General features: G+C 40.0%; 1 protein-coding gene across 1 annotated transcript in view; it reads left to right on the top strand.

The window, feature by feature from the left end:
* ZSWIM5 (zinc finger SWIM-type containing 5) overlaps positions 1-19375 on the top strand; it is a 117132-nt gene that overhangs the window by 68100 nt on the left and 29657 nt on the right. The window contains exons 3-5 of the mRNA XM_053921170.1: positions 5621-5769; positions 7533-7683; positions 16455-16634. Of these exons, the coding sequence (XP_053777145.1) occupies positions 5621-5769; positions 7533-7683; positions 16455-16634 (480 nt within the window). The remainder of the gene's footprint in view (positions 1-5620; positions 5770-7532; positions 7684-16454; positions 16635-19375) is intronic.

The raw sequence follows: 19375 nt of genomic DNA, 5'->3' as shown, positions 1-19375 counted from the left end.
AAGGAACTGTCGTTGACTCCTGGGAACACTAAGTTCCTGGCTGAAGCATAATATATAGGGAAGACAGGGCAAGAGATGAGAGATAGGACCTGTCTGTGGAGGGCCTTGAATGCCAAGCTAAGGAATTTGGACTTAATTTATTAAGAATCTGAATCATCACTGAAGACTTTTGAGCAGGGAAATGATACGATCAGAACTGTGGTTGGAATAATACATTTGAAAAAAAAGTAGGAGATATCATAGTCCTCCCTTATCAGCAGTTTCATTTTCTATGATTTTAGTTACCCATGGTCAACCATGGTCTGAAATACAAAGGGGACCCCCAAAATACCAGAACTATCTTTTACAGGGCGGACCCCTTGTAGTACAGGCTTCCCCCGCTAGGTGAGTGTTCTGACCTCTCTGTATCAGTGCACCAGATGGCATTGTTGTGAGAGGCTGCATTCAGCTTCAGTGAATTTTTTTGAAGACTCTATCAATGCATTTGCCCATTTCATGATGGGTGATTTGCGAGTGCACCTGCCCACACTGCACTAAATGTTCAGTGGTTTCTGACCAAAAAACGGCATGACCCCCACGCCCCACCCTCCCTATTCACCCAATCTCGGGCTGAGCGGCTTTTTCTTGTTTCCCTGGATGAAAAAAAGTCCTCAGAGGGAAACGTTTGCTGACATGGAAGAAGTGAACAAAAAATGGCAGAAGCACTGAAAGGCATCAAAATCAACACGTTGAAAAACTGTTGTGAGCAGTGGAAAAAACATCTCCATGGGTGTATTGCGTCAAATGGAGAGCACTTTGAAGGTGACTAAAGTTTAAACGTAAGAATAAACACACGGTTTTTTATAAATAAATTCCATTTTGGCCCCCCCCCATATTAAATTGAAAATTCCAGAAATAAACAATTTATGAGTTTTAAATTGCACACCATTCTGAACAGTGTGATGAAGTCTCGGTCCGCGCTGCTCCGTCCCGCCCGGTACGTGAGTCATCCCTTTGTGTAGCCCATCCGCACAGCACAGCGTATGCTACCCACCCATTAGCCGCTCAGCAGCTATCTTGCTTATCCCAGCTGCACTGTATCACAGTGCTTGCATTCAAGTAACCCTTATTTTACTTAATAATGGCCCAAAGCATAATAGTAGTGATGTTGGCAATTCGGATACACCAAAGACAAGCTGTAAGTGCTTCCTTTAAGTGAAAAGGTGAGTACAGTATAATAACGAAACTTATTACAGTATATTGTTATAATTGTTCTATGATTAGTTATTGTAGCTAATGTTTCACTGTGCCTAAGTACACAGTCATGCCTCAGTACTCATTGGCTTCAGAACTCGTCAAACCCTGTACTTGTCACATTTTGATGAGGAAAGAATGTTTCAGCACTCAGCGCTTGCTCGCCCCTCGGCGCCCCTCTCTCACAATGAAACAGAGATCAAGGTGCCAGTCTCACGGTAGCTCTGAACAGTTCAGTACTTGTCAGTTTTGGCACTCATCACGACTTCTGGAACAAATTAACCATGAGTACCGAGGTGCCACTGTATAGGAAGTACCTTTGAATATCTAGGGTTCGGTGCTACCTGCAGTTTCAGGCATCCGCTGCTGGTCTTGGAACGTATCCCTCATGGATAAGGGGGCACTACTCTGCTATAAACGGGAAGATCGTATGTGTTAATCGGTACTCGTGGAATAAATGACAGTGCGAGCCCTCCTGATTCTCTGGGGAATAAGATGCACTGAAAAAGCTTTGGTCTGCAGGCCTGGATTTCATTTAAGGAAGCAGAGCTTTGATGTTGGGAGAAAGAAAAATGTACACTGATTAAACATGACACAGATTGGTAACCTTTGTGTACCCTCACCTATAGACTGTCGACTTACAGTCTGTTGTCACGTGGAGGCAGGTTTCTAGGAATGTATTACAGGACTGTGCTTTTGAGAAATTGAGATAAGATTCAGGTTTCATTCCACAAACGTTCACCGGGTGTCTGTCACATTACCAGCACTGTGCTATAGGTGATTTAACCATGGATTCAACTTGGAATTCAGCTGTGAGCAAGGAACTAATAGGCTACCAGGGGAGAGAGATGTGTAAATAACTAAAACTGTGTTTTAAGTGCTGTTGTTGAGGTGAGTCAACATATGAAATATATTTTGAGTATAAATTTATAAAATTACAGGGCTTCCAGTCAAGATAACAGAGTAGTAAATGTGGTACTCACACCCTCCCATGACCACATCAGAATTACAACTAAACAGTAGACCAACCATCGTTCAGAACCACCTGACATGTAGCTGAACAGAAATCCTATAATTATAGATATAAAGAAGAAGCTACGTTGAGACTGGTAGGAGCGGCAGAGACGCAGAATAGGCTGGTCCCACGTGGGGTGGATAAAAATGGGAGGGATATCTCAGCTATGCAGGTATTCCCTGAAGAGTGAGGGGTCCCAGCCCAGGGTTCTAATTCTGGGAAGAGAAGTACCCATAACCTCTGGCTGTGAAAAACACCAGGCATTGTGGCTGAGTGAGACAGAGCACTGCTTGGGTCACAGGCATTCCTCTTAAGGGGCCCGTGAACAGACTTAGTTGGATTCACTCACTTTGAGCTCCAGCGCTGGGGAAGCAGCTCAAAAGGCACCTGGGACATAGGGGGAGGAACTGAATTATCCAGAGAGGGCTGGAGGGGCAACTTTTTCCCAAACAGAAGTTCTGGCTGAGGCCATTGTTCCTTTCCTGAGCTCTGCCCTACAAAGAGCTGGCTTGAGGGTGTCATATCTGACTGTCGATCTAGTTAACTGTTTTCACCACCCTGATGATTCCCTAAGACCCCACCCCACCCAACTTGCAGGCCCACACGAGCATCTTCCAGTGGTGTTTCCATTCAAATGGCCTGTCTTGTTTCATGCTTTTGATGTTCTTAAAATCTCTCAAGGGTCCACAAATCCCCAACAAGCCACATCTGGCCTAAGTGTGCCCTATACCCCTTGCTAAGCAGCCTAAGCTTAGCACCACTGGCAGTCATAACCTCAGTTTTCAGGTGGCCTCTTCCAGGCACCTCCAAGCCTAGCACAAGTAGCAGACATCCGCTGATCACTGTGTATACCCAGCAAGGCACAGGCAGCAACTGACCTTGGCATGCACCTCCCAGGAGGCCCTAGAGCCTGTGCACTTGGTGGACAGCTTCACACCATGCCAGAGTACCACCTAACCACTTCTATGTGCAACACACTCAAGAGGAGGACTCATTGGGCACCAGAGCCCTGCTGAAGGGAGTCCTGCATGGGTTCAGCCCTTGCATAGTAGATTCTCCATGTCAGGGCTCACAACCAATCGACCTGAGGGTAAATCCCTCCCATTGGTGTGCCAACAGCAATTAAGGCTCAACTTCAAACAGGAAGGAGCACACAGCCCAATAGAGGGGCACATCTAGAGCACACAGCTCAGGTGACCCGGCAGGTTGTACTGCTGGGCCCTACAGGACACCTACATAAAGCCACTCTACCAAGACTGGGAGATGTAGCATATCTAATTCATAGCTTTGCTCTTAGATGTAGGTCCTTGCCTTTCATGACTTGGAATACCTCTTGCCAGCCCCTTCTTGCCTGTAAGGTCTCTTTGGAGAAATCAGCTGACAGTCTTGGTTTTTAATTTTTAATCTAAATATAGTTGGTATATAATATATTAGTTATATTAATGTTATGTGTACAGTAAGGGATTCAACATTTTTTATACCATATAATGTGATTACCCCACTAATTCTAGTAATCATCAGCCACCATGCAAACTTATCACAATATTATTGACTTCTCCTTCACCCTTTTCACCCATCCCTCCTCTGCCTCCCTTCTGGCAATCATCCCTTTGGTCTCTGTGGGTCTGTTTTTATTTTGTTAGTTTGTTTTTAGATTCCACGTATCAGTGAAACCATAGCATATTTGTCCAACTCTGTCTGACCTGTATCACTTAGCCTAATACCCTCTTGATCCATTCATGTTGCTTCAGATGGCAATATTTCAATTTTTTATTGCTGTGTAATATTCCATTGTGTATATATATCACACCTTCTTTATCCAGTCATCTATTGATGGACAGCTAGGTTGCTTCCATATCTTAGCTTTTGTAAATAATGCTGCAATGTGCATAGAGGGGTATATCTTTTCAAATTAGTGTTTTCATTTTCTTTGGATAAATACCCAGAAGTAGAATTGCGGAGTCCATTGATCTATTATTAGTTGTTTTGAGGAATCTCCATACTGTTTTCCATAGTGGCTGCACCCAATTTTCAGTCCCAGCAACAATGCAGTAGTGTTCCCTTTTCTCCATATCCTTGCCAACACGTTTTTTTGGTTGACTTTTTAGTAAGAGTCATTCTGACTGGTGTGAGGTAGTATCTCAATGTGGTTTTTGACTTGTGATATTGAGCATCCTTTCATGTGTCTTGTTATTAAGTTGTGTGAGTGTCTTATGTATTTTGGATACCAACCCCTTAACAGATACATCATTTGAGAATATATTCTCACATTGAGTAGACTGTCTTTTTGTTTTGTTCATAGTTTCCTTCACTGTGCACAAGCTTTTTTAGTTTGATGAAGTTCCACCTGTTTATTTTTACTTTTGTTTCCCTTGCTCTAGGAAACATATCCAAAAAGGTATTACTCAAACCAATATTAAATAGTTTACTACCTATGTTTTCTTTTAGGAGTTTCATAGTTTCAGGTCTTACATTTACATCTTTAATCCATTTTGAGTTTATTTTTACATATGGTGTACGAGAGTAGTCCAGTTTGATCTTTTTGCATGTATCAGTCCAGTTTTCCCAACACCACTTGTTGAAGAAACTGTCATTACTCCATTGTATATTCTTACCTTCTATGTTGTTGTAGAATAGTCAGCCATACACGTGAGGGTTTATTTCTGGGCTCTCCATTCTAGTCCATTGATCCATGTGTCTTTTTTTGTGTGTGTCAGTACCATACTGTTTGGGTTATTATAGCTTTGAAGTATAGTTTACGATCAGGGAGCATGACACCTCCAACTCTGTACTTCTTCCTCAAGATTGCTCTGGCTACTTGTGGCCTTTTGTGGTTCCATATAAACTTTAGGATTATTCTAATTCTGAGAAGAATGTCGTTGGTTTTTTGATAGAAGTTGCATTGAATCTGTAGATTGCTTTGGGTAGTATGGTTATTTTAACGATATTTATTTTTCTAATCCATGAGCATGATGTATCCTTTCATTTATTTGTATCCTCTTAAATTTCTTTCTCCAATGTCTTATAGTCGTCTTCAGAGTATAGGTATTTTACCTTGTCAGTTGAACTTATTCCTTGTTATTTTCCTCTTTTTGATGCAATTGTTAATGGGATTGTTTTCTTAATTTCTCCTTCTATTTGTTTGTTATTAGTGTATAGGAATGTGAAAAGCTTCTGTATATTAATTTTGTATACTGCTACTTTACTGAATTCTTGCATTAATTCTATTAAGTTTTGGTGGATTCTTTAGGGTTTTCTATATCTAATATGTCATCTTCAAATATTTTTGAATACCTCACAAATTTCCCCTCCTCCTGAAGGTGAAGCATATGAAACCCAGGAAATTCATTTCACTATTCCCATCCTTCACAGGTGCCCCTGACCCCACAGCTGGGGCCAGCATCGATGATGAAAACTGTTGGCACTTGGATGAAGAACAGGTGAAAGAACAAGTGAAGCTCTTTCTCTCCCAGGGTGGTTACTATGGCTCTGGAAAGCAACTCAATTCAATGTTTGCCAAGGTAAGCTGTGGAAAGGTTTCTTAAAATTTTTTTTTATTTTACTTTTTTTAGTAAATGGAATTCAACACACTTTTGGCTTGATGCATTGTAGCCAGCTTACTTGCCCTAGCTGTACCAAGTGCTTGAAAATTAACGGGAGAAGTTGATCAGAGCAGACCTGAGCGGGTTGCATCCAGGGAGCCCTGCTACCTCACCCTGGTAGTCCTCTTCTTTCTACTCCACTCTAAACCAGTTGGCATTGCTGGGGGTTTTGGACTCCAGACTGCCTGATGAGGCCTTGAGGAGATTTTTGGTGCTGGGGGCTCTCACAGCAGGTTTTCTTTCTTTTTTAAAGACATATTTAGTGTGATATAATTCACATACCATAAATTCACCCATTTTAAAGTATATAATTGTTATGCAAAGAGCTGAAGTCCAAGGAAACCTCAGCATATTGTTTGTGGATTCCAAAGAAATAACCCAGTCGACTACTGGTTGTGAAAGACATGGATTTATTAGGACTTAAGTGCACACTGGTGCTGGCTGACCGGTGAAATTGTCCATCCAGCCTGTGGACAGGCCACACAGGAGGTGGCCGATCAGTGACATTTTACCATAAGTCAGACTTTCCCAGTACAAAGTTATACGGAGTACAGAAAAGAAAGCAAAACTGGGCATGCAGGTGGGGGGGTCGTGCTTGTGCACAAGCTGTGTGAGGCCAAAGTGCAAGTGCTTTCTCTGCAGTTCTTCACCATCCAGGCTCACAGCCGAGAACAGTTCCTGTTGAGCTGTTTCTTGACCGAGGTGCTGTCCAGGTTCCCAGGGTGGGTCCCACAGTCCACTTACTGATAGCTTTCATCATGTTCCCACAAGGTGGGAGGGGAGTTGGAGCTTGGGTAGGGGCTCATGTTCCCATTTACCATACAGCCATTCAGTGGTTTTTAGTATATTCAGATATACGTGCCCATCACCACAGTCAACTTTAGAATATTTTCATTACTTTAAAAAGGGCCCCCTACCCTTTAGTTATCATTCCCCTATCCGGCATCTCCCCTTCCCCAGCACTGAGCAAACCACTAATCTACTTCTTGTCTCTATAGATTTTCCTATTTTGGATGTTAATAGGAATGGAATCATATAGTATGTAGTCTTTTGTGACTGGCTTCTTACAATTAACATATTTAAGGGTCAATTGCATTAATGACATATATCAGTACTTCATTCCTCTTTATGTCTGAATAATAGTCCGTTGTGTGGATACCCCACATTTTATTTATCCATTTGCCTGTTGATGGCCATTCGGATTGTTTCCACCTTTTGTCTATTACAAATAATGCTAATAGAAACACTCTTGTACAAGTTCCTATGTGGACATATGTTTTCATTTCTCTCCAGGACATGGAATTGATGGGTCATATGGTAACTCTATGTTTAATTGTTTGAGGAACTGCTAAACTGATTCCAAAGTGGCTGCATCATTTTACATTCCCACCAATGGTGTATTAGCGGTCCAGTTTCTCTATATCCTCACCAATACTTGTTGTTATCTGACTTTTTGATTCTAGCCGCCCTAGTGGGTGTGAAGTGGTATCCCATTATGCATAGCAGGCTTTCTTGATACATGCACTGAACTTGCTTACAGAACAAGAGGCCTTCTAAAGGAGGCTCTTTGGAAATATTGTGATTAGATACTTCATCTTCTCTTCCCCCTCCTCACCTTTCTAATTCTCCTACTTTTTTTATGATGTGCAGTCACCAACCCCTTACCCCTCCTTATGTGTCAGGTCCGAGAGATGCTGCGGATGAGAGATTCCAATGGAGCGAGGATGCTGACGCTAATCACTGAGCAGTTTATGGCCGACCCACGACTCACACTCTGGAGGCAGCAAGGAACAAGCATGACAGATAAGTGCAGGCAGCTCTGGGATGAGCTAGGTAAGTTTTCATATCTAAGAGAAGTGCTATGTCTGTCCTACCAGCTCACTCATGGGCAACAAATGTTAGTGAACACTTGCTACCAATCATTATGTAGATCTTGCTGAGTGAACTTTAGCCCAGCTGGTAGAAGATTTAGGCTCTACAAATGCCACCAGAGTAATTCTGAACGCACTCGTGTGGCTTCTACAGCATTGTGCTTTGTTGTTGATGTCAGCATTCTGTTCCAGATGGTACCTCATAGACACTTTTACTGAGAGGAAACCTCTTCCCTTGGCTTCTGTTGCTTGGCATTAGCCAGGCTCTCCAAATACTTGTCAGCCTTATTTCCACGCCCCCATCCCTGGCTCTGTTCTTCCTTTTTACTCCTAAACAGACCTCTTAGACATAGAGCAATTTCCAAGACCAGGGCCTTGGACTTCCATTCTTTGTTCTCTGTACTCCCTTGAAAACTTTTTCTAATATCATGGCTTCAGAGTTTACCTCTGTGGTGATCTCAGCCTCATCTTCCTTCCACTTACCTGAGTTCCAGTTTCATATTAGCAGCTACCCTTTGACCATTTCCACTGAAGAATTCCTTGATCACCTTAAGCTTGGGAAATCTAAAATGAGCTCAGTCCTCCAACAAGAAAAGGTTCCCCTGACTCTGGCAATGTCCCCTCCATTCCTTAGTCTACCAAACTTATTTCTGAAAGCTCATTTTTCTTTGTCTTTTTTTTAATTTCTTTTTTTATATTTTAAATATATTTAAATATATTTTATTGTTTATGCTATTATAGTTGTCCCATTTTTTCCCCTCTACCCTGCATCCCTCCTCCCACCATCATTCCCCACCTTAGTTCATGTCCATGGGTCATACATATAAGTTCTTTGGCTTCTCCATTTCCCATACTATTCTTAACCTACCCTTGTCTGTTTTCACTTGATCTTAGCCAAAAGGCCAAGAAGTGATACCCTTGTCTATTTTCTTCCTACCATTTATGCTTCTTTTCCCCCATCTCTCCCCTCCCTTTCCCCACTGATAACCCTCCACATGATTTCCATTTCTGTGATTCTGGAACACTCATTTTTCTTTCATTCCCTACATCCAGTCACCAACTTCTTTTGATTCCCCAATCTTCAAAATGCAGTTTAGTGTCCATTCCCACTTTTTATTTCCCGTCACCACTGGTCTCGTTGAGGGCCTTGGGGACTTTTAGATTAAGTTAGAACTGTGGCTTCCTGAATGGCCTTTGTGGCACATTCTTCTTACTAAGACCATATTGTTTGGTCATCATTTCCTTTTATCATGCTCCTGCTGCTCCAACACTAGTTTTGCAGTGCCAAGACTTGGCTCCTCTCCTTGTTTTCAGAATCTTCCGTACCTTGGACTCATCATCTAATCATGGGTTACACTGAAAAAGTTCTCTATGGCGTATTTTAAAAGTTGATACGGCTTCTTTGTACTTCCCCCACCCCAGAAAGCAACAACAAACTTTTCACTTGTACAATATAGCCAAAAAAAACCTGTAGTTGAGGGTTTTAGTGAATTCTTCTGGACTGAAGCCTATATTTTATAGTGTTAGAGTGAAAGCCTTGGAGATTGAGATTTAATGACTGTGAAACTTGCTTACCTTGAGGCTAAGTGTGCATTTTAGTTTGGGTGCTGAGGCTTTTTGATATCACCTGGAGCACTAATGGCATTGGGGCTTTCATTAATGATGACTAGCTACGTTATTGTTATGTGCCAATCTCCATATTAAAGATTGTACTCACATTTTTCATTTAATTCTCATAACAACCCTATGAAGTGATCGTGTGTTTATTGCAAAGAAACAGATAGCTCTGATTACTTCTAGATACAGAATAAAATAAAGAATTATAGAAAATTCTCTCTGCCTTGACATAATCACACTTCCTGAAGTAGAGGAATGTTGCACTATTAGTCTATAGCTACTGGTCCAGCCTGTTGTGACCAGGGTCACATGACATAATGCATGGCAACTTGAGAACTGCTTCTAGACTCTTTCACGAGAAGAAATTATAGGCATAGACTTCCTTCCAGATTTAAGATATTGGCATCTCCACATTTTTAGAAGACAAGACCGAGCTCAGAAAAGTTAGGTTTTTCATTCAAAGTCACACACTAATAAGTAGTGGCTCTAATACTTGAATCCCAATCTGTCTGACTCCAAAACAAACATCCTTCTGCAACATCTACTTCAGTTCTATCTTGTTTTGCAGTTTTTCCCCCCAAAATACATATTTCCTAAGAATTTGAAGTTATCCTTCTTCAGAGTCAGTTTCACATGATTCCTCTTGGAGTAATTTTTATAACAATCATGGGATTGTGCTGTGGACTTGGGCTTGGTCTTTGGGGCAAAGGTAGGTGAGAGGAAGTAAGCAGACCTGCTTCCCATGTGCTTTTAAAGCTGTTGTCATATACTTAAGTTCACTATGAAAAGCTCTTGCTTCTGACATTTTCATACCTAAGAAATTGCTATATCAATCTTCCAAGAAACTCTCAGCATTTTGCAAAGACTGGTTCTAAAATTTCTCTGAATCACCTGGAGTACCTGTTTAAGCAAATTATGCAGCCTATCCCCAGAGTTTCTGGCTCAAACAAATTCCCAGGGGATGCTGATGCCACTATTCCAGAGACCACGTTTTGAGAACCACTGCAGTAAGGGAAGCCTTATGGGTTTAGATACTAGAGCACAGTGCATTCGTGCTTCCCCTATCTACCCTGACCATTACTTACTGGTCACAAGGCCAGCTCACTTGGGGAGGGCCTAGGCAGGGTTTGTAGGAACTTAGAGAGTGGGCTCACTACTTTCAGTTCCTGCATACATATTTGTTCTAATACCTTCAGTTTCATAAAAAAAGTGCCTTTGATGCTCCCACCACCCTCCAATCATTACCCCATTTTTCTTCCCTTTAAAGCAACAAATCTTGAAAAACTTTTCTGTAATCACTCTTTGCATTTGCTCACCTCTATTGTCTCTTGAGCCCACTATAATTGAGCTTCCGTTGCTCTTTGGTGCCACTCTGCTAAAGTAGTTCTTGTCAAAGTCATCAGTAACTTCAATATTGCCAGATACAGTGGTCACTTCTCAGTTGTAACCTCTTAGCAATTTACAATAAAAATGACCATAACCTTCTTGAAACTTACTCTTCTCTTGGCTTCCATAACAGTACACACTCTTGGTTTCCTCCTACTTTCCTAGCTTGCTTTGCAGGCATTTCTGCTTTTCCTCAACCCTTCCTAATATTGAATATGTCACAGCACCCACTTCCCTGTCTACATTTCCTACCTAAGTGATCATATTCAGTCCCATGGCTTTAAATACCATCCAGATGCAGGTGAATCACAAATTTATGTCTCTAGCCCTGACCCCTCTCCTGAGCTCTAGGCTCAGTGTCCAGCTTCCTGCTACATCTAAGAAACACCCAAACTTAACATGACCATCACAGAACTCTTAATTTTCCTGCCAAAGCCTGATTTCCCCCTTGTTGTCCCCATCACAGGACACATCAGCAAGAAGTATCTAGATGCTCAAGAAGGAAATCTAAGTCATCCTTGGTTCCCTGTGTTTCCTACCTTCTGCATCCGATCCAGAACCTGTTGACTTACGGAGTTAGAGCACTGAATGAGATAATGTGTATAAAATGCTTAATATAATGCTTTGCCCATTAAAAATGTTATCGATATTACTTTATTATTAAATTTAATATCTCATTATTATGTAAATTTTAAACTTTGGTTAGAGTTCTTGACACTTTTTTTAAGTTGCTGGAAAATATGCTTTTGGGTATTGGTAACTATCCAATATCCAGGTGCTGTTATAAGGAGGAAACTGCAGGGTGTTTTTTGCTTTGGCTCATTCTTAGAGATGTGATAGGGTTTTTTTTCTTTAAGATTTTATTTATTTATTTTTAGAGAGAGGGGAAGGGAGGGAGAAAGAGAGGGAGAGAAACATCAATGTGTGATTGCCTCTCACATGCCCCCAACTGGGGACCTGGCCCACAACCCAGATATGTGCTCTGACTGGGAATCGAACTGGCGACCCTTTGTGTCCCAGTCCAGCACTCAATCCACTGAGCCACACCAGCCAGGGCAAGAGATGTGATAGTTTTTTTTTTAAAATAAAAAGAACTCTGAGTGTTGTTGAGATAAATTCGTAAGAACTTAATAAAACAGAAAACTTATTTTTAACTTACAGGTGGAAGTACATGTACTCACTTTCTAGGGATTCCTGTTTTAATATCCAAATGCCTAGGAAATAGGACCTCCTTGATGACTAGAGTTACACATTTTCTGTTTATATTAAGCCTCTCCCAACTCACCCAATTGGTTTTCCATTCCTTTAATCCTACTGATTTTGAAATTTATAAGATCAGTAGAATCCCTTTAGTTGCCAAATTCACTGGCCTCTTTTTGGTTCTCATTCTACTTGTGAAGATTAAATGTGAAAAACTGTTACTTCACTATAAATGAAAAGCACTTTTTAAACTGTAAAATAAATGCTTGTTTCTAATACAGACAGTGCCACATTGCTAATTGGCTCGTGTGTCACCAATTTCTCCTGGTTCTTTCATCTTGCTCATCTTGTTTCTATTGTGCTTATTCCTCATTTTCTGTTCACTACTTAAATATTGATGTTTTCTCAAAATTTTGTCCTTAGCATTCCTCTCTTTACATCCTAAATGATGAGGTTTTCTTTTTTGTTAGTGGGAGAGCCCCTATCCCTCCCTACATTAAGTTTTTTAAAGATTTTATTTCTTTTATTTTTAGAGAGAGAGGAAAGTAGGAGAAAAAGAGGGAGAAACAGATTATATGAAAGAGAAACATTGATCAGCTGCCTCTCATACATACCCTGACCGGGGACTGAACCCTCATCCAGGCATGTGCCCTAACCAAGAATCAAACTGGTGGCAAAAAGGACATGAAAACCATAAAAAAGAACCAGTTAGAAATGAAAGATACACTAACTGAAACAAAGAACAATTTACAGGGAAACAACAGTAGAGTGGATGAAGTCGTGAATCAAATCAGCAATTTGGAATATAAGCAAGCAAAAAACAACCAATCAGAACAGCAAGAAAAAAAAAAGAATCCAAAAAAATGAGGATAGTGTAAGGAGCCTCTGGGACAACTTCAAGCATACCAACATTTGCATCATGGGGGTGCCTGAAGGAAAAGAGAGAGAGAACATGGAATAGAAAGCCTTAGAAAAAATCATGATGGAAAACTTCCCTAACCTGGTGAAGGAAATAGCCATACAGTTCAGGAAGCGCAGAGAGTCCCAAACAAAGTGAACTTATCCACCCCAAGATACATCATAATTAAAATGCCAAAGGTTAAATACAAAGAGAGGATCTTAAAATCAGTAAAAGAAAAGCAGCTGGCTACCTATAAGGGAGCCTGCATAAGACTGTCAGCTGATTTATCAAAAGAAACTTTGCAGGCTAGAGGGGATTGGCAAGAAATATTCAAATTGATGAAAAGCAGGGACCTACAACCAAGATTACTCTACCCAGCAAAGCTATAATTTGGAATTGAAGGACAGATAAAGAGCTTCCCAGACAAAAAAAGCTAAAGGAGTACATTCCCAATATACCAGTATTATATGAAATGTTAAAAGGTCTTCTTTAAAAAGAAGAAAATCAAAATTATGAACAATAAAATGGCAAAAAAAACCCATATCTATCAACAATTGAATCTAAAAAAATAAAATAAACAGAACAGAAACACAATCATAGATATAGAAAACATTTTGATGGTTGCCAGATGGGAGGGTGGTGGGTGTTTGGGTGAAAAAGGTGAAGGTAATAAGAAGTGCAAATAGGTAGTTACAGAATAGCCACGGGGATGTAAAGTACAGTATAGGAATGGAGTAGCCAAAGAACTTATACACCACTACCCATGGACATGAACAATGGTGGGGGGATTGCCTGAGAGAGTTGGGATGCTGGGTGGAGGGAGGCAAAGGGGAAAAATTTGGGACAACTGTAATAATATAATCAATAAAATATAATTTTTAAAAAATAGTCAATAGCCTTCTCAAATGAGAGACTATGTCTTTTAGTTTGAAACCTTTTCTTTTAAAAATTAAAAAAAATTTTCTCACCCTTATTTTCTCTCTGTCTGGAACTAGTCTTGTTTTTTGGATATTAGCTTGCGGGTTACTCTACACCAGGATTAGAGGACAAACAGTCCATATCAGGGATAAGATAACAGAGGGGTCCAGAAGGGATGTCTCTGAGAAGATAATAAAATTGATAGATGATTTGATGTGACTGAACATATTGAATAGACATTGATCCTCTAATTGTATTATTTTTTCTTTATTTCTGTATCTTTTTATTTATTTATTTTTGTTTTTATCTTCTGGGACACTTTCTCAATTTTACCTTTTAACTATCTTATAGATTTTAATCTATTTTTTATCACTGTGTTTTTAGTTTCGAAGAGCCCTTTTGTTGTTGTTGCATCCTGTGCTTGTTTCAGAGATGCGGTACCTTCCCACTTTGAGCCAATCAATTATAGTTTAGTTTTCTTCTTCATGTTTTCACTGTTCTCTGCCTTGTTTGTGTTTCCTCCAAGTTTTTTCTTCCTTTTATTTGCTTCATTCTCTGTCCTTTATGTAAGATGCTTTCCTTGTATATCCAATATTCTTTAGCTGTATGTTCTTATTTAAGAGCAAGACACTTAAAAGCAAAAATGAGTCTGTGTGTGTATGGCTTTGTCAACTAGTCAGCTTAATGGAGGATGACCTGGTTGGGCTTATTTATTGGAGAACTCCAACTATCAGAATCTGCAGTGTTTTTTGCTGTTGGGCTGATTACTTTCCAAAGATAAATCCTCTAGTACCTCGTCTGTGTGTTACAAGCCTGTCACATCTTCTCAGAATGAAGTGGTGAAAGAGGGCTGGGTAAGGGGGGTATCCATTTGTTCAATAAATACAGCTTCCCTTAATCCCTTAGTCTTCGGTGTGGAAACCTCACTCTTGGCTGTATGTAGTATTTTTAATCCAGAGCCTCTGTGAATCAACCTTTCCAGTGAATAAAGCTCTGGTCTTCTTCCAGGAGAGGGAAGGAGCAGGCACTCAGCTGCCTTGAATAGAAGGGGAAATCGGGGAGCCTTTGACAGACTTCTAACCAATTCTACTGCGTATTTTCAGCCCTTCTTCCAGTGGGGTTCTACAGTATGAATCAGTCTGCTTCTGGGCTTTCCTAACAGCTGATGGAAATTTCAGCTTTGTCAGTTCTGCTAAATCAGCCATCACTCATCCACATGATTTGCAGACTCCAAAATTTGTGGCTGTTCTTTTTCATCTCTTCCATTCTCTGTGTCTGTGTGAGTTTATGCCTGTTTTTATCCCTTTACTTTCATTTTAGTGAGTTTTCAGAGGATGGAGTTGTGTTAAATATGTTTTGTTAGACATCTTTATCCAGAATAACTCATGTTTATTCTTTAAGGCCAGACTTTCCCTGACCCCATGTGGAAAATTAATTGCTCCTTTATATGTATTCTCATATAATCTATATGTCTATGATAGCATTTACCAAGCTTTATTATAATTATTTGGATGACTCCTATCTATAATCCTCTTGAGAGCCATCATTGTATAACAAATACTATTACATTACATACTATCGTTCCTTTTCCTTGGTAGATTTTAAAATTTTAATTGAGCCAATAGAAATGAATATTCATCTTCAGTTAGTATATGAAATTGAAGCTAAAATGGCCTTTTAGAACATTCCTATTTGACTTTGAGGGCCCTCGAAACAGTGTCTGAATGTACCTCCATCCATAGCTGTAGCTCCATCCCAAAGGATGTTCAGTTTAAGCCACTCTGCAGCCAGGTTTACTGCTAACTTGGGATTGAGAATCTATCTGGCTTACCTATACAACCCACCTTGAAAAGAAGAAGTAGGTTTGCTTAAAAAGAAGAGCGATATAGGCAAAGAAACAGTACCCATTGGTTATGTGGAATATGTGATACTCTGCTACAGTGACAGAGAAGATGCAAAGATGTGATAGCTATAAGGCATCACAGTTTATCAGCAGTATCAAAACCAAGTCCACATAAACCATTTTCCCCAGAAAAAGGAAATACTAAAATTTTAGTATGTGCCAAGTAATGTGCTAGGCCCTTTACAAATGTTATCTCATTTAATTCTTACAATATCTCTACAATGTAGGTGTTTTTATATCTGTTTTACAGTTGAGGGATTTGAATCCCAGCCCAAGGTCAACTAACCAAAAATTGAAACCTTTTCTGAGCACCTCCCTTCTGACTCCTGTCCTTGTGCTAAATCCCTTCCTCTGTGCTGCTCTGGTTCCCTGAAAATATCTTTATCTTGACACTTACCATATTCAAATGGCGTCTGTTTATTTAACTATCTCCTCCACTATCTCCCCCACTCAAGGGTAGGAACAGGGTCTCATTCTCCAATACAGGGCCTTCAACATGGAAAACTCTCACTAAATGTTTGTTGGACTACAGATTCAATCTAAGAATTCAAGCCCAAATGTCTTGTTCATTATCACAGGCACACATCCAGATATCGTCATAGTCACTCTGCTTTAAGGAAGCTTTGGAAAGGAAAAAATAAGCCCGTTCTGAAAACATAGATCTCATTTTTTAGTGTATATTGAAAAATGCTGATGTTTTTGGAACTTTGCCTACCAGCTAAAAATGAGAGAGTACACTGAACAAGAGTGAGGCTTACATATACATCAAAAAACAGATATGAAGAATGTGGGTTGTTTTATTTTCCAGGGGCCTTATGGGTGTGCATCATTTTAAATCCACATTGCAAACTGGAGGAAAAATCCGCTTGGATGCAGCAACTGCAGAAGTGGAGCGACTTGGATGTCTGTCCCCTGGAGGATGGGAACTATGGGCATGAGCTGCCCAACATCACCAACGCACTTTCCCAGAATGCCAATCACAGCCCAGGTGAGCAGATACCTTTTTAGGGTCTTTACACCTGTAATTCCAAAAGGTTGAGGGAAAAGCCCCAGAGCAAGGTAGCTGAACAAACTTTTGGCTATCAGAATTGTCATCCTAAATAAGAAAGCCAGTCCTTTATGTCTTGAAATGCAAAACTTTAAATAAGGGTAAGCTTTTATCATTGACATTGGGGATGCTGTCTTTCTCCACATCTGGAATGTCCTTTTAGTACCCAGCATAAATTCCTAGAGCCCTCTGCGTGAATCTTACTTACCCTTCAAGTTCTTTATGACTAATGGATCTTGGCCTAGTTGGAGTTGAGTATAGCTCAGAAGACCTATCTCAGCAGAAGGATGGAAGACCTGCAGAAAACAGCTTTTAAAAATGTCCTGTCAGTTGCCTTTCTAATGTTTCTCTGTTTTCCTCAAATGTTTATACAGCAGATAACAAGGAGGGGTCGTGCTCCCAAGTTACTGTTAGGACTCTTGCCTCATTTTAAGACAAATCCAGGACAGTGATACTGTACTCTGCGTTTTGAGCCCAGTAGCCTATTGATAACACTGGGCATCAGCATTTGCATCAGTATTAATTCATCCAGCTCAGGCTATTTGACGTTGGCAACTGAGTGCTCTTTAGCCCATTGGGGACCTTTATTGGTAGGAGATTTTGATCAGACATTAATATTACATGTGATCCCCTTTATTTTAGGTGATATATCTGATGTTTTTAACCTCAAAAATAAAATTACATGAATTACTGTTCTTGCTTGGTCTTCATCACCTGTACCATAATTGACTGTCAGTGTATTTAAGGCAAATAAGGTAACGAGAGGTGAAAAGGCTGCCATTTTGCCACTTCTTTAAACTACTCTTTACTGGCACTCACCCAGCCTCCACCGCACAGGAAGCCATCTTTTTACTATTGGCTCTGGATTGGCGTAGAGAGAGTGCAATGCATGTAAACCCATGCCTCCAGTCTGGCATCTTCTTCTTTGTCATAGTATATTGGTGTGAGTGTTACTGGTGCTCATTTGAGTATGTTGCTTCCTCTGCAGTTTTTTCAAGTTGTGGGTGATTTATCTGTCACATCTCTTTATCATCAGGCCTGATGGAACAATAGGTATCCTGCTTATTTAACTTCATTGCCATTTCTACATTAGTGTACTCCCGTCCTTCCTAAATAACCCCCAGCTTTAAAGTGTATATCATCAAAATATACTGTCTGCTAACATTCTGGTTTGGGTCATTTGCTGACCTCTGGGTCAATTCCCTGAAGATTTTTGGCTATTGGCTCACAACATTACTCTCTATCATTACTTCTATCCTAATGCTTAATGATTTCAGTAGCCACATAGAGGATCCTTCTGGTATTCTAGCCTCTCAGTTCTTTGACTTCCTCTCTTTTAATAGATTCATCTTCCAACATGACTAGGTATATAGTCCCAAGATTGTACCCTATACCTTGTTATTACCAATAACTTTCTCTTTCTTCATAATCTCAATTTAAAGCAGCTTTAATTACCACCACCAGTCTTTACTAGCTTATTTGCTTAAGTTTACCTTTCTGGTAATTCTTTGACCCACTAGGAATTTTGATCCTACTATTTTCTCATTCTCTTGAAGCTTCATTTTTATCCAGGTTAGATTCCTTGGTGCATCATTATAATTATTCCCTTGCATACGTACTCAGTCCTCCCTTTCCCTTTGATACATTCACGTTACACTCCTAATGTTAGCAGTTCAGTCTAACTCTCTAATTACTCAGTGCTCACACCTGCACAGCTAAACATGGTAGAGAGAAATACAACCATGATAACTGATCTTATTTTAAGTTTAGGACCACTAATCTCAAGCATACATGTAGTACTGTGTAGACTAGACATCCAGTGCATTTCCCTAGTCTATGCCTTGTTTCATTCTTCTAAATTCCTATTTTCTACCGTCTTTTCACTAAAACTTTTTATATTCCTCCCTTTCCTCACTTTTAGCTGATAGTCTAGCTTCTTATTCACTGAGAATATAGAAGCAATCAGAACAGAATTTCCAAAATTATATCACCACATATGCCTCAGTCTATGCCAATCAACCGTGCTTCTTCCACTATGTTTAAAGATCCTACTCCTTCTTTTTTATCTAAGATATCATTCCATCATTCTTTCCTCTCTCTCCTGCATTACAGATTTTTGTGGATAATCCCTGTGAGTTTACGAGCACATTGTTTTCTCTCTCCTTCCAAAATAAAACAAAAAATACTTGTGGCCCCACATGCCTCTCCAGCTACCTACCTGTTTCTCTGAGGTAGTAGAAACAGTGGTAGATTTAAGAAAAATTATTTTTAAAATAGTATATATTTACCATCTCTATCTCTTATGTTCTTAATCTCTCTTGAACTAACTCTAGTCAGGCTACCATCCCCCCACTACTAAAACAGCTCTTGTACTGGTCACTAACATTAACCATTGCTAAACCTGCTAGTTGATTCTCAGCCATAATTTTACTTGACCTATAAGCAGTATTTGTCACAATTGATCTCTAATTCCTGGAAACACCTTTTTCATCTTATTTACAAGACACTTCTCTCTCTCTCGGTTCTCCTCTTACTTCATTGGCTCCTCCTCCTCAGTCTTTTTTACTGTCTCCTCCCACTCCCCTAATATGCTAGAGTGCCCAGGGCTCAGTCATCAAACCACTTTTCTTTTCCTTCTGTACTTATTTCATTGCCTTGTTTTAATTTTTAATTATATTTTA

This window comes from Desmodus rotundus, chromosome 3 (assembly GCF_022682495.2).
Source record: "Desmodus rotundus isolate HL8 chromosome 3, HLdesRot8A.1, whole genome shotgun sequence".
Taxonomy (NCBI): domain Eukaryota; kingdom Metazoa; phylum Chordata; class Mammalia; order Chiroptera; family Phyllostomidae; genus Desmodus; species Desmodus rotundus.
Note: the sequence above shows the minus strand (reverse complement) of the source record. Positions and strands in the feature narration are given on the sequence as shown.